This window comes from Heliangelus exortis, chromosome 8 (genome assembly GCF_036169615.1).
Source record: "Heliangelus exortis chromosome 8, bHelExo1.hap1, whole genome shotgun sequence".
Lineage (NCBI taxonomy): Eukaryota > Metazoa > Chordata > Aves > Apodiformes > Trochilidae > Heliangelus > Heliangelus exortis.
Genome location: NC_092429.1, coordinates 27,577,400 through 27,592,256, shown reverse-complemented (window position 1 = coordinate 27,592,256; position 14,857 = coordinate 27,577,400). Strand labels below are relative to the sequence as shown.

Genomic DNA, 14,857 nt, shown 5'->3' with positions numbered 1-14,857 from the left:
TTAGAGGGTAAAGCTAGTTAATTGCTCCAAGGAGGTAAGTTTGCTAATGGTTTGCCCTTGTACCCCTCTAGAAGTCCTGGAGACACCTCTGAAGTCACAGAATCTGTATTTGTTACTTTTTTAAAAGTCTGTAGTTGATTACCACAGGGATTTAATGTTTGAAGCCTGTAAGAACTTCTCTAAGCTTCTGGCTATGGCATTTCTAGTTGTAATATCAGGGTGGAGAAATTTACTGTCTAGCATATGGTCTAACTGCTGTATCTCACCTTTTGAATGAATTCTTACTTCTCTAGGTCTTCTGTGCCACTTGGATGATGCATGTGTTAGCAATCCATGTCAGAAGGGTGCTCTGTGTGACACCAATCCTGTGAATGGACACTACATCTGCACCTGTCCTCAAGGCCATAAGGGAGCAGACTGCACTGAGGATGTGGATGAATGTGCAATGGGTGAGTTTCTGTTTGTGGCTGCACGAACAGGGAGCTGGATCTTTTGCTTTATGAACCAGCAGGGCCAGGAATACACATTTTGTCAAAGCTTCTCCACATAAGTGCAGTTCCTTTCCTGCTCTCTTTTGTTTCAGTGTCTTCAGACGAGTTTCAAAACTTGTGTGAGACTTGGGGCAAAAGGCTGGGTCAGACCAGCTGTCTGTTTGTACTGTGAGCCTCTGGAGAAGGAAAAACATTGAGATGCTTATCTCTTGCTCATTGTGCAGCAGAGCTCTAGCATTGTGTGAGGAGTGCATGCAAGCAGTTAAGCTGACCCACAGAGCTGCAGTGGACATCAAAAGTACCACAGTTTGTGCAGGAGTTGTTGGTAGAAATACATTAAGGCTGTTTGACATCCAGAATATGGCCAAATCTTTTGAGTGCCTTCCTAGACTGGTGGCCATGTGGGCTTTTAAAGCTGTGGTTCCCTGGTATCATGCTGTTGTGTTGTTTTGGGCATTAGCTGTTCTAGCAAAGACTTTTTAAGTTTTGTGAATGGTAGTTTATGCTTATGTGGTGCATGAAGGGAATGTCTAGCCAGCAGTTATTAACAATCTGAATAGAAGCACTTACTTGAATTTTGTTCCTCTGTTTGGACAAGAGCTGGTTCCTTTTTGAAAACAAAGGAGACTTAGTTTGGTTGTTTTGTGGCTGTGGTGGCATCTGGTCAGCCTCTGAGGTGAACTAAATATAAAACATGATCCAGAGATAAGACCCTGAAAGCATCAATAGTTCTATAATCCCTGCCACTTGACATTCCCCTCTTAAGAGCTGTAGTTTTGATGGCACACACGCTTATATTTTTCTTGCAGCAAACAGCAATCCCTGTGAACATGCTGGGAAATGTGTAAACACAGAAGGCTCCTTCCACTGTGAGTGTCTGAAGGGCTACACAGGACCTCGCTGTGAGATGGACATCAATGAATGCCATTCTAATCCTTGCCAAAATGATGCCACCTGCCTGGATAAAATTGGAGGATTCACGTGTCTCTGTATGCCAGGTGAGGGGAGTTCCTGACACAGGTGGGGTTTCCAGCCAACAAAAAAATTGAGAAGGCAAAGCAGAAGGAGGGTTGCCAGCTTTGCAGAGGTGGAGCACAGAATTGCAAAGGGGGTGAGGCTAAATGAAGCAGTGAGAGAGAGCTTGCTGTGGTGGCACCAACCAGGAGGACTTGGCATTTGTGTGGGGAGGGAGAAACCAGTTTGAGGACTGAGACAGAAACCTGGCTCTACCTCAGCAAAAGAAATTAGCATTCTGTGGTGGAGTATGTGTGAACAGATTTGTTACTATACCTGGTAAAGTACATGTGCAGAAACTTATGTTTGTGAAAGCAAAGCAGGTGCAAACTTTAAAACAGTGACTGAGATGTGAGGTATCTGTATGATGGTTCTGGGTAATAGCATTTGGGTGGCTTTTTTCCTCTACTTAAATTAGCTCAAATGGTGCAAGCTCCCATTGATGTGAGAAAATAACTGTTAAAAAATACTTCATTGAAATCATGCTTGTAGAATCCACATGTCCAGCATACCAAAGCCCCGTGCAGTCTGCTAGTTTGCTTTGTGATTGAAAGTGGTTAAAAAAAAGGTGCCAGTTGCATGGTCTTATTCAGGATAATGAAAGAATTGTGACCCCTGCAGGTGTTCAGCTGATACCATGAAAGCTAGAATGAGTTTTTATGACTATCTAATCTGTTTTGAAAGGTGGAACTCTACTCCCAAGTGTTTCACCCTTCTTAATGTTTTTCTTTTACACTGTTATTATCTAAAAAGCCTTGAGCTAAAATCATTGTGGTTGTTTCTTTACCTTTTACCTTCTATTGGAGCTTACCCAGAGGTATTCCTCATCCTGTGGAAGAAAACCTTAGATGTGAATTCATCATAAACTTCTCCTTTCACTGCTGATTTAGTGAGCATGTTCAGCAACAGAGAAAAGCACACTCAGCATCCCTTTTTAACCTCTGGTGGATAATCTCACCTTGCAGGTTCTGCCCAAACTGCAAGCTAGCAATGAAACCAGGCTTAGACTTCCAGTGCTAGTGTAAGAGGCTGTTATACTTCCAAGGGCACATTCTAAGGCCTTCAGTCACTTCTTACTATTTTTTTTCCCCCCACAGGTTTTAAAGGTGTTCACTGTGAAGAAGATATTGATGAGTGTTTAAGTAATCCCTGTGTGAACAATGGAGAGTGTCTTGATAAAGTCAATCGCTTCCTCTGTGTCTGTCCTCCTGGTAAGTTCTTACTTCTGGAAGCTTTACCTGCTTCACCTTCCCAAGAACAGCCTAGGTAACCACTGAGAGATTGCAGGTGGTATCTTTCTTGTGAGTTTCTGTTGGTTTAGTGCAGCATCTGTTTGAATAAATGAGTTGCCAAGACTGGGAAGTGGGAATAGACCTGAACTGGGTGCAGTAGCATTGTGCCTGTAGCTGAATGGGAGTGGTAAGAAACAAACAGTTGCATCTCTCCCCTTAAAGGGTGGTTTGCAGCAAGAACTTCTGCTGGTGTGGGTATCACAGTGAGAAATTGATGAATAATTCTAAATATATTTTGAAAATCAGAGCTTTGGTGTGCTTTTTGTCTTTTTCTGAGGTTTTTAGGCAGAAGCCATTTTTGCATCAGTGTAGTTTGTTGCTTGTGTGAGGAGGGAGTCTTTGATCAGGTCTCCACTTAAGAAAAGAAAGATAAATGCTGAGCTCAGGGTTCACTCTTAGCTATAGGGTAAACATCACTTGTTTTCCTAGTGGCTTACTAAATGCTTTGATTTCAGAATATACTTGACAAAAGCCTACTCTGCATCCCTTTTTATTGACTAATAACATTCTGATTCTTCCTTAAAGAATGAAAGTTCTTTGCTTCTTTTGGGTTTTTTATTTTCCTTTAAGTGCCTAAGGATCTTCACCCTCTAACATAACCTGTTGATAATTGATTAACTATTTCAAGAAGTCTGTTGGAAGATTACAGTTCTGTATTTTACCCCATTCTACACTGCTGTAGTAATTCTAGTCAGAAGGCTTTAGTGATGATAATTGTTTCATTTTAAATTGTTGCTTTGATTACTTGAAAGTTTTTATTGGTGGCTTTTCAGTTTTATAGACAGACATACTGTCCAGCAGGACATCTGCTTTATTTGTTTGACTTGTCCATCTCATTTTTCAAGCTGAAGCTCCTTTGACCTCGAGGACAGAAACTATGTTTTGCCTGGTGGTTTGGACAAGGAACCCAATCTACCCAATGTGCTTAATGATGCAATTGAGTTTAGATTTACTGAGCTTATGTTTGGGTGATTTTAAGGATATGCTACTAAATAATTACTGACAATGCAGCTTTTCGGAATGACTACTTGAAATTACTCCTGGATTTTCATCTTTTTTTTTTTTTTTTTTTTTTTTTTTTTCCTGCCTTTCAGGATTCAGTGGTGCTGTGTGTCAGATTGACATAGATGACTGTTCCAGCACACCATGCCTGAATGGAGCCAAATGCATTGACCACCCCAATGGCTACGAGTGCCAGTGTGCCACAGGTTAGTCTTGTGTTCACAGCTCCTGGGCTGAAGGTTGCACATACCCTAAATACATAAAGGGGTGGTGAAAAGATGTCAGCTTTCATCCTTTCCTTCTCTGCAGTGCTGCTTATTTGCTGCAAAGCTTGTCTATTCCTTAGCAGCAGAGAACTGTTCTGAAGTACTGAAAGCCTTTTCCCTTCTGGCAGTGAGTTCACAGTTGATGGGAGTTCTGGGTCTCCCTCTTTCAAACCCATCTCTTGCTTCTGAGAAAGTGACAGCTTCTTCTGTATTAACTATGGAATCAGTGAGTGGGAAAAAAAGCTGTATGAAGACTTCTATCTGTGGTTTACCTTTCTTTCTCCCAACTCAGATTATATAGTTAGTGTGCAGCTGAAGAAAAAAAGGTGGACAGAGCAGCACTACTGTGTATTGTGATTTCTGTTGCTTCAGGTTGTTTTGTGTCAAAAGTGGAAGATTAAAATGCAGTAAAAATTGTGTCCACTGGAAGAAATACCACACAGTAGCTACCTGCCAGAATGTGATTAAAATTATTTGCCAAGCATCATGCAGAAATTTCGACAGAATTGTGAATGGAACTGATTGTGGGGCTTTTTTTTTTTTTTTGGAAGGCACTGCATTTCTTTAATTCTTGGTTAATTACACATCTAGAAGCACCAGGTTTAATTATAGGATTTTCATATCTTCAGATCTCTTAAGAGTGATGTAGATATATTTTATCTTAAATTTTGCATCTGGTCAAATGAGAGGGTGTGGTTACACTCTCAATAAGGAACTACTTTTGGTTGCTTCCAGTGCCTTAAACATTCCTTGTGATTCAGATTCAGGCATGGAATACACTGGCTTTAGCTCTTCCATTAGGGGAGAGGCTGAGCAATTCCTGGAGCTACCTTTGTGCTCTTAGGTTGTCTGGACTGATATCAATTTTTCTCATTTTGAATCATTCCACTAATCAAATTGTTAAGGCAAATTCAATTTCACTAATGAATTGAGCATTTGTACAGAATATAGCAGAGATTAGCCTAAAAAGTCCTTCCTAGTCTTCACACACACCCACAGTACCTGAAGAAACATGAATTTGTTGTTACTAGAGGAACAGAGTAGTTCTCATCAGGAGAGGAATAATTATTGTTGTCAGAATTCTCCTTTTCATTACTGCTTGTAACAGAGTAAGCTGACACAAAAAGAAGAAAAAGCTCCAAACTTAAAAACTATATTTCTCAAGCTGGTGTGTGGTCTGGTTGCATTTATTCACCAGGAGTGCGAGGCTCTAAAAGGGTTTGGGGTTGTGTAGTAGAAGACAACGTGGAGAGCTGAGCCTTAAAAAGTGTGTTCTGAATTTGAGAAAAAAAAAAAATAAAGTTTCTTGACATTTCCCCAATTAGGAGGGGTGACCATATGCTTCCATGAAGGCACAGGATGTATGGAGCTTTTCCAAGGAACAGGCTGAAAGCAACCAAATGTATGTTACAGGAGCAGCTGCTCTTAGTAAATCCTTGGGTAGTACTTTGAAAACAGAAGAGGGTCTCTGTATTAGGGTTCTTTCCTGTCCTGAGAATTCTTGTGTTCTATATTCAGGTGGTTTTTTTTCCTTGTCTAAATCTTGGCTGTAAAGAGGGAAATAAGGTATGTTTAGGTAGGAGATTGAGAAATTTATCTGATCTTTAAGTGGTTCAGTTGAGCTACAGTAGGAGGCAAGGTAATAATTTTTTGAGCAAATGCTAAGTGTTATATTTAATATTGACAGCCTTCTATAAGACTGAAATGTGGAATTCATCATTGGGGCAGGTCAGTTACTGGAAAATAAAGTCTGAGTATGTTCTTGCTCAAAAATCTCATGTTTTGAGTGATATGTGTTCCCTGAATGGTAATCACCAGCTGCTGAAGTGATTGAAAACTGCAAAATGTTTGGCCTGATGCTGTACAGATAGCTCTATTTACTGCTTGCTTTTTGTCTTTTCTTTCCCTTCTGGCATTATTCCACTTCTCCTTCCCAGTGGTAGATCATGGTTTTTCTTTTGTTGAGTTATCTTAGGTCTTTCCTCTTTTTTTCTCAGTCTTTTTTTTTTTTTTTTTCTTTTCAATTTCTTTATTTTTTCTTTTTTTTTTTTTTTCTCCCACTCTTCATCCTCTTATTGGTTTCGTTTTCTTCCTTCCCTAACATCTTTTTATATCCATCTCTCTAACTAGCTTCCCTTCCCTCTCCCACCTACTTCCACACCCATTCATCCATGCATACGTTCGCAGACCTTGGAAATGTTAGCCGTCACCTGGTATGTTTGACCAGAGAAATAACCACAAACCTGTATGAAAAATGGGGAGCCTCTTATCCACTTATAATACTCAGGTGAGAATCACTCTTCAGCTGTTGAAATTCCCTGCAGCTTGGTTTGTATCAATCTCCAGTCGGGGTCTGAAATTTGAAGTTCGACCTTCCTAAATTTCAGCTGCTTGGAAGGCAGCGTGAGCAATTGCTCCAAAACCTCATCTTTGAAAAAACCATTGACTTTAAACTGTCCCTGTTTCATATAGCACTGCTCTGTCATGGAAAACAGGGTCCTTGAGGGAGTTGGCTGCTTTTAGCTTCCTGAATCATTGTTTTAACCCTTCTGATGAATAGATTCTGTCCTTCTCTGTTGCTCAGGATGTTTCCCAGCTGAAGCAGAATGAAACAGGCCTAAGTGCTGCTTGTTTCATTGCTACTAACTAAAGAGGTTGCATGCAGACTTTCATAAATTTGCAGTTGGTGCTTGATTGGAGTTGCTGAATGGTTTCCCAATGAGAGGAGCAAGAAACTTTTTGATAAGCAGAGCTGCAGAAGCTTTGACACAAGCCAAGAGAGTTCCCTTGGGAAGGTTTCTGCAGTATCTTTGCAGTAATTTCTCATACTAAAAAAGTCAACCTCCCTGTTACTGTGTGAAGGAAATAATATGAAAATGTGACAAGAGCCTTCAGATAGTTCATGCTGATACAAGTAAATATTTCACATGGAGATTTACATGTTTCCTCTTGCTGCTACTGTTCTGAACAGACTAAAGGTTACCACTTCCAATGCCAGAATTCTCCATGCAAGATTTTCAGTACTGCTGTGAGCAGTGGAAGAATGTTGTTTTCCAGGCTGGAAAATGGGCAGCAGCTGAGATGCCCAGTTACCCTTTTGTGCTGTCTGCCACTTTGCTGGATCTTAATACAATTCTTTCCATATTTGCACTACACTCACTGCAGCATCATACCATTTACCTTCTTAGTTACTCCTGTTCACAATTTTTCTTTAGGTTTTACTGGCCTTCTGTGTGAGGAAAATATCAACAACTGTGATCCTGATCCTTGCCACCATGGGGAATGCCAGGATGGGATTGATTCATACACCTGTATCTGCAATCCTGGCTACATGGGTGCCATCTGCAGTGAGCAGATAGACGAATGCCACAGCAATCCTTGCCAGCACCAAGGGCGCTGCATTGATCTGGTGAATGGCTACCAGTGCAACTGTTTGCTGGGCACTTCAGGTACATAAAGCACAAGGGGGAGGGTGAGATTCCTACAGTTCAAGCGTTTCATTATTTCTGTGGTGTGCTAAATTTCCACGTGGAGATGAGCTTATTGGAGGAGAGTGCTGTTTTCACTTGGCGTTTCCTTGCTGAGCTTTTCTGTGTTTGGATGGTTTGCCTCACTGGTGCTACAGCTGCCCTCAGACAAACTTTCCTCCTCTTGACTCCTCAAAATCAAGAATGCAGAAAAAGAAAAAAGGCCTGGTGTTCAAAGGAGTTTATTCTTTTGTTTAAGTATGTAGCACAAGTTCAGGGTCATAATCAGTCAGCACTTAAGTAACATTTCTTGGTGTTGCAGTGTTTAAGTTGCAACCAACACTTAACTTTGAAGCAGATGGGAGTCTTGATTTGGCTATATCTGGGAGAAAGTTTTGTTTTCGTCCTTCTAAGATTTGTCCTCTTTAACTTCTTTTTCAGGAGTGAACTGTGAAAATAACTTTGATGACTGTGCAAGTAACCCATGTGTTCACGGGGACTGTATAGATGGCATTAATCGCTACAATTGTGCTTGCAAACCTGGATTTACAGGTAAAGTCAGCTACCTGATAGCTTTGAGTTGTTTTGAAGATGGTTATCCAGGTAGTTAAGGAAGCTGGTCTTTTGCATACTGATTGCAAGGGATTCAGTTGGTATCTTGGCAAATCCTTCTAATCGTTGAATCTCAGCGTTTTACATTACAGCAAGTTCTACCAAGCAGAAAAATGGCTTAATCTGGGCTATGAAATGCCATTCTTGTTAGGTAATTATGCCCAATTCATGGTTCTTGGTTTTATAACAAATAAACCCATGTGACTTTGGTTTATTATTTACAGCTTCTTTCCAGGGACAAAGAGATTGTGGACCATATAGAGAGGTGTTTGATTGGACAGTACCTTGGGCTCTAGCCATGAACAGTATTTCTTTTTCTGTGAAAGCAAAGCATTAACTCAGTGTTTTAATGAGCTGTTCCCCACTCTGACGTCTCCATCTGAAAAACCTGTTTTTTTTCAGTACTTGTATTTCTACTATGTTCTGTTCCATTTCCTTTTTAAATTATAAATCTCTATACAGTGAAAGTAGGGCTGAAAACAGAAGCTTGTAAGCACTCCTAGTTCCATACTTAGAGCTGTAGGTCTACATCAGGATTATTTCTGATGACTAAAGCACATCTCAACACTGTTTATAATAGACTTAGTATGCTTTGAACCATGTATGGTAATATGTTCATAAAATAATAGTTGTAAGACAGTTGGTAGTGTTTATAAGGGTTTTCTCATTATCTTTGTAACTGTTCATTACAGAATGATTCTGATTAGAAGTGATCTGCAGTGCATTAGTAATAGCACTAAGAGGCTTCATGGGGCTTGTACTATTCTCTTAGTGTCATTCTAAGCTTCTAGCACTCTCCTTTGACTCTTGTCATGGTGGTACACTTGTCCCCAGAACAGGAAGAGGCATCATCCTGATCACTCTTGCCTTTCAGTAATCTTTGTTGCTGGCATTCCATATTTGTTATCCCACTGGACTCTTTTGCTGTTAAGCTCATTCAGTAACAGGATGAGTTGGTATATTCCAGTATTTAAAGCTCTGGCTCACACGGGGTCTCATTACTTTGTCCTTTCCTCATGTTAAAGCCACTTTCAACTTACTGCAACGTTCACTTTGTTTAGCTTTCCAGCCTCACAGGATCTTATGGTCACTACTTCAAGGATGTTGCAGTCGTAATCAGAGGCAGGCAAAGCAGGAAACGGTGTTTTTTAGAGCCCTTTTTGCTCAATAAACCACAAGAACTGTATTTACTGCAGACTGTGGCAGTATTGGTTTTTCAAAGGGTAGGTACATTCAAAGCAGAAGAGCAGGGCAATGACAAGTGGAGCTCAACAGGTTTGTTCCAAGCATGATATAGCTGAGTGCTGTTTGCCTTCCTAATGAATGAACTGGTGATTTTTAGTGGAATTCTGGTTTGGTTTGGTTTTTTTAGTGGTTTGTAAATACTTTTTGAGCGTGAGTGCTGTTTTCCAAGTACAGAAAAAGTGCTGCATCTTTCAAAAATGCTTCTCTTGACTTCAGTTAGAGCATGGAGGCATGCAAAGGCTGTCCTGTTGCACTGGCTTTAGAGTTGTGTCTTGGTGGTGTGTTCTTGCAGACATGCAAAGCGAGTGTTCTTACAAGAAATGCTACCTGCTGAGTAATGCTGTTGGTTTTCTTTTTTTTCCCCAAGGCCCACGTTGCAATGTGGACATTGATGAATGCACATCCAACCCCTGTCATAATGGTGGGACTTGTATAAATGAAGTCAATGGCTACCGCTGTGTCTGTCCTGAGGGCTATCACCATCCTCACTGTCAGTCCCAGGCTGATGGCTGTCTCAGTAATCCCTGTGTTCATGGCAACTGCACTCATATTGCCACTGGGTGAGTACTTACTCTCACATTCAACTTATCTGATGCCTTCTGTACTTCAGGGGATTTTTTTGTTTTGCCTCTCAGAGTTCTTGACCTGAGGTTTTTGATTTTTCTCTAATTTTTCAGATTGGGCTCCAGACTTATCTGCTGCCCATAGCATAATCCCAGCAGAGTGTATAACTTTAGTCCCCAGCTGCAGTCTGTACTGTTTCAACATAGCTTTTTTTTTTTTTTTTTTTTTTTTTTTTTTTTTTTTGTCCTGCTTTGTATTCTTTGCTGTGTCTGTAGGGGCATACAGCACTGCCACAGTCTAGTGACAGGGTTTGGAAATTCAAGTGAACTGAGTGAATGCAATTAAAATAAAGAAATGTTTCTAAATAGCATCTCTGGGGAGAAGTAGCCACCTATTCCATTAAGCTCTAAAATGTTGAGCATGGAGACTGTATTTGTGGCTAGAGCTGTTCTTGCTACCCAGATAGTCCATACTAAGGGATGGACAGGCAACTTCTGATGCTAGGAAACAAAGCAGTATTTGGCATAGAACAGTTCATCCAAGGCTGAGATTGTGTCACCTTTAATCACACAGTTACATGCCTGAGAGAAAGCAAGCAAGCTTTTTCTGGCTTTTTTGGTGGCAGTAGTTGTTCCTGAATCTTCCCATCCAGGAAGACCAAATGCTGATTTTGGTAGCCTGGATCAGACCTCTTTTTGGTAATGATTAAGTCTGGCAGTCCAGGGTCTGTGCATTTCCATGGGTTTGAGGAGGTGTAGGGCTACTGTTTGTGAAACTTCCCAACTGTACATGGAATAGTGGCTCCCAGATGTGTGCTGCACCCTGGAAAGTGCTGTCAGCACTTGGGCAAGGAAGTGATTTAACACTGTGGGCAGCTCTGTAGGGCAGGATTCAGCACTTTCTCTGGAGCTGGCAGGAAGGCTGCCTTTATTGCTGCTTCAGCTTGGAAAACAAGCATTTTGGTTTATCTTTGCAATCATCATGCCACCTGCATTCCTAATAATTTCCATGTACACCTGACTCGATGAGTGCCAGAGAAAATAAGTCTTATTTGCATGATGGTGAGGGAGGCCGTGGTGTGTGTGTTGTGTGGCCTGGATCCAGACTGATTCACCAAGTCTTTGGTTCTGCTTCTCATGGGTGGAGAGCTGCTCTGCTGCAGGTTTTGAAACATGGAGAAGATTGCTCCTGATTCCAGCCAGCTGTTTTCATTTGTAGCCACCACTTTGTATTAAATCAGTCTAGTTATCTTTGGAACCTATTGTTCACCTCCACTGGTTTTTAGTCTTGTTGGTTTGTTGTTTTTCTTTCTGTCTTTGTTTAAATGGGTTGAGGTGGCCTTATCAAAGCAGAAACATATTGCTGGTTGATTAAGTGCTTTGTGAAATCTGTAATGGAGGGAAATGTGGTTTTAAGGGAGGGTTTATTCTCAGTATTTTCAAGACTGTAAAGCTGGGGTAAGAACTCTAAACATAATGTGGTGCTTTCCTCAAAGAGAGGTCTTCTGCTTTTCTCTCCAAAAGTGATCTGCAGGAGAAACTGGTAGAGGAGTTCTTTCAGAATGCTCTAACATTGCTTCTTTTTTTTGCCTTCAAAGGTACAAGTGTGTCTGTGATCCAGGCTGGATAGGAGATTACTGTTCAACAGAAGGGAATGAATGTAAATCAAATCCATGCCAGAATGGAGGAACGTGTGAAGATCTGCTGAATGGTTACAGATGTACCTGTAGGAAGGGATTCAAAGGTGAAAATTCAGAGAGAAAATTCATTCATTTCACTTCATTGCACCCTTAGTGTCTTTTTAATCTTTTCATTAAACTTCATTAACTTAAACAGCAGTTTGAAAGAAGAGGGGAAATGTCATGGTTATATGAGGTTAAATTACAGCCAGTTCACATAGACAGGGTACAGTAGTGGAATACTTAATAGGACCATACCTAGGCCTTGTTTGGACTCAGTAAGAAATGTCCTGGTGCCAGCTCAGCATAATTTTCTTTGTAAGAAAGTTAGATTGAGTTACATAAATGCAGTGAGAATTGAAGGGGCACCAAACTTGGAAATGCCATGGCCCGTGTCCTCTTGTACCCACTGAGCTTGCAAGGAATGCTCTGATCTCCTTTTCCTTCTGTGGAGATTTTTCATATCTAGAAATGCTGTCCAGTGCTGTGTAAAATAATCATGCAAGTTGCCATATCTTTATTCATTCTCCCAAGAAACACCAAGCTCTTGGCAACATGTTTTTTTCTCCTTTTGCTCTGCAGGTGTGAACTGCCAGGTAGTGGTTGCTCCTTGTTCCCCTGATCCTTGTGAAAACTCTGGAATTTGCCAGGAATCTCCTGACTCTGAAGGCTACACGTGCCACTGTGCCCCAGGCTGGGAAGGTAATGGGGATGGGAACCCCTGAGCAGTGTTGGCATTCAGCCTTTTGGCCACTGCCAGATGAGGAGTCTCACTTCTGACCTCTCCATGTTTCAGGGGAGAGATGTACAGTGGATATTGATGAGTGTCTCTCAAAGCCCTGCAAAAATCATGCTCTGTGCCATAATATTCAGGGCAGTTACCTGTGTGAATGTCGTCCAGGCTTCACAGGAGGAGACTGTGACAGTGACATTGATGACTGCCTTTCAAGTGAGTATCAGCAGATGGGTCTGTGTTTTCCAGTTTTGCCTAGAAATAATTTTACTGGACTAATTATGACTGCTATTTGACAGATACTGTAAGTTTTCATCATGTCTTACCAAAAAAAAAAAACAACAAAACCAACCCAAAACCTGAACATCACCTTTGTAAAACCTGCATGTGTGAGAAGTCAAAATCCATCATCTTCATCTGCTAGAAGCAGCCTGCAGTGTTTTAACTCATAGCAGGAGTCGTTCCCAGACTCCTAGCTTGAAAAGGTCCTTCAAGTTTACATAGTTTCATAAGGAGCACTGTTAAAGGAAGAATTATATTTGCCTAAATTTTTTATACACTCAAAGTAACACTGCAGGGCTTACCTGTATTTCCACATTAAGATTGACTGAGGTGTGGTGGGAATCTGGGGCATAACAGTCTTTTCTTGAGATGTCTTTGTCTGACATTAATATTCTGGAAAGAGTGGGTCCTGTTACTTTTCCAGTAAATCCATATTTGAAAGTCAGTTAAGCAGCAGGAAACACTGTTCCAGAGCATGTATCTGTTTCAAAAGGGTAGCTGGTAGCTCCTACTGGGATGAGTACTGAAATTGTTTAAATTACAAGAAAGCAAATGTTAATTTCATGCCCCTGATACAGCTGTTTGCAAGGGAAACCAAATATATAGTAACTTCTTTTTCTTGCTGGGCATATTTTGTATCATTATCAGATGAAATCAGGGTCACCTGACAAGTGTCATGTGTTTAGAAGTTTATTTATTACTATTCAAAAAGTGCTTTATCAAACCTTGGAGGGGTTCACAATGTTGTAGTTTTTTAGTTGGCTGGCTCTTAAAAAAAACAGAGAAGAAAAAAAAATTTCAATTAGGGTATTGTGCTTTGCACTGAAAAAAATTTAAATTTATGACTGCAGTAGAGAAGGATGCACACAAGTCTGTTAGCAAAAGTTACCTTGTGAGACCCCAAAGAACTTCTAAGACACCTGGCTCATCCTGAGCTTTTGATTTCCTCTTTGTGAGCAAACAGGTACCTCAGGAAAAAAAAAAAGACACTTTGGTGAATTGACCCAAGTCTTTGCTTACTGAGGCGAACAAAATTACTGCTTGTCCTGTTAGTTTTTATGTGAGTGTCTGAAAATAAAGATGTTTTTAAAATGTTCATCATCTTCCCTTGAACAGTTGGGAAATCTCTCTTTTTCTAAGTGTTTTGAGATGTGAGGTTCATCCCATGCTGTCTGTTAGGCAGCACACCCATGAGCTGAAGAATTTCAAGTTATTGCTACAGCTGAGTTCATTTAGTGTAACAAAAACATTCCCTGGCTTGAGCCAAATGTGTTGAATCTATCAAGCAACCAAAACCTCCAATAACAAGAACTTACTGAAAAGCTGATACTCGAGCCTCATTTTTCTGTCATTAAATATGCAACACAAAATTAATGCACAGCTTTTGGCTTCAGTCATAAATGGCTTGCTTCCACACACAGAATTTCATAGCTGCCAGGGGTCTGGCTTTGATTGGGGTTTTTTTTTTTTTCTGCAGTAGTCAGATGACCTTTAAATAGATGCAGGTGTGTCTCTTACAACCCATTTTTTTTCCATGTGAGCATATTTCTCAGTCAATAAATTAGCTTTAATTACCTCTGATATCTTCATTTTACCAGTGAGCTGAATGATCTCATACTTCTGCCATTTTTTTGTTTAGTCTATTCACTTTTTAAAGTTTGCATTTTAGTAGTACTTAAGGGTAGCCATAAGTTAAAAAAACAACTTGCATAACCTTTTTTTCCTCCCCCTTCCCAGTTTCCCTCCCTGCCTTCATACATGTACAGTTTTGGTCTACAGTATGCAGAGCAGAAAAGGGAACTGGCTTCAGAGGTAGTATTTGACTGGCCATGTGTTTGGCAGTTCAAGTGTTAAATCCAAAGGTGGGAAGAGCAAAGCAAGAAGAAACTATAGAATGGCAGAGCTCTTTCAGGCAGATTGTACTTGCAGAAGTAACAGGAATACAGTAGGGGATGGCTTAGACCAAAAAATAATGATACACAAATAATAAGATAATAAGATGGTAGGGATAAAAAATGTCCAGAAATGCAGAGGGAGAATGGTATATGCCTTTGATACTGGGAAAAATGGTAAGTGCTCAGTAACACGTAAGTGCTTATATATACACACACACACACACACACACACACACAAATTTACACACACACATTTAATTTGACTGTTTACTTTCATGCTTAAAATGAAGCACACAAGCTCTTTTGTGTGTTGAGC

The 14,857-nt window shown here is 40.5% G+C and overlaps 1 protein-coding gene across 4 annotated transcripts in view; it reads left to right on the top strand.

Moving 5' to 3' along the window:
* NOTCH2 (notch receptor 2) overlaps positions 1-14,857 on the top strand; it is an 81,883-nt gene that overhangs the window by 40,016 nt on the left and 27,010 nt on the right. For 2 of the 4 annotated variants that reach the window (XM_071751225.1, XM_071751226.1), the window contains exons 7-16: positions 294-449; positions 1,301-1,489; positions 2,603-2,716; positions 3,892-4,005; positions 7,281-7,514; positions 7,974-8,084; positions 9,757-9,949; positions 11,551-11,696; positions 12,214-12,333; positions 12,428-12,580. In XM_071751225.1, the coding sequence (XP_071607326.1) occupies positions 294-449; positions 1,301-1,489; positions 2,603-2,716; positions 3,892-4,005; positions 7,281-7,514; positions 7,974-8,084; positions 9,757-9,949; positions 11,551-11,696; positions 12,214-12,333; positions 12,428-12,580 (1,530 nt within the window). Of the gene's footprint in view, positions 1-293; positions 450-1,300; positions 1,490-2,602; positions 2,717-3,891; positions 4,006-6,195; positions 6,353-7,280; positions 7,515-7,973; positions 8,085-9,205; positions 9,348-9,756; positions 9,950-11,550; positions 11,697-12,213; positions 12,334-12,427; positions 12,581-14,857 lie in introns of those variants that run through there. The other 2 variants (XM_071751227.1, XM_071751228.1) reach the window with 2 other exon arrangements.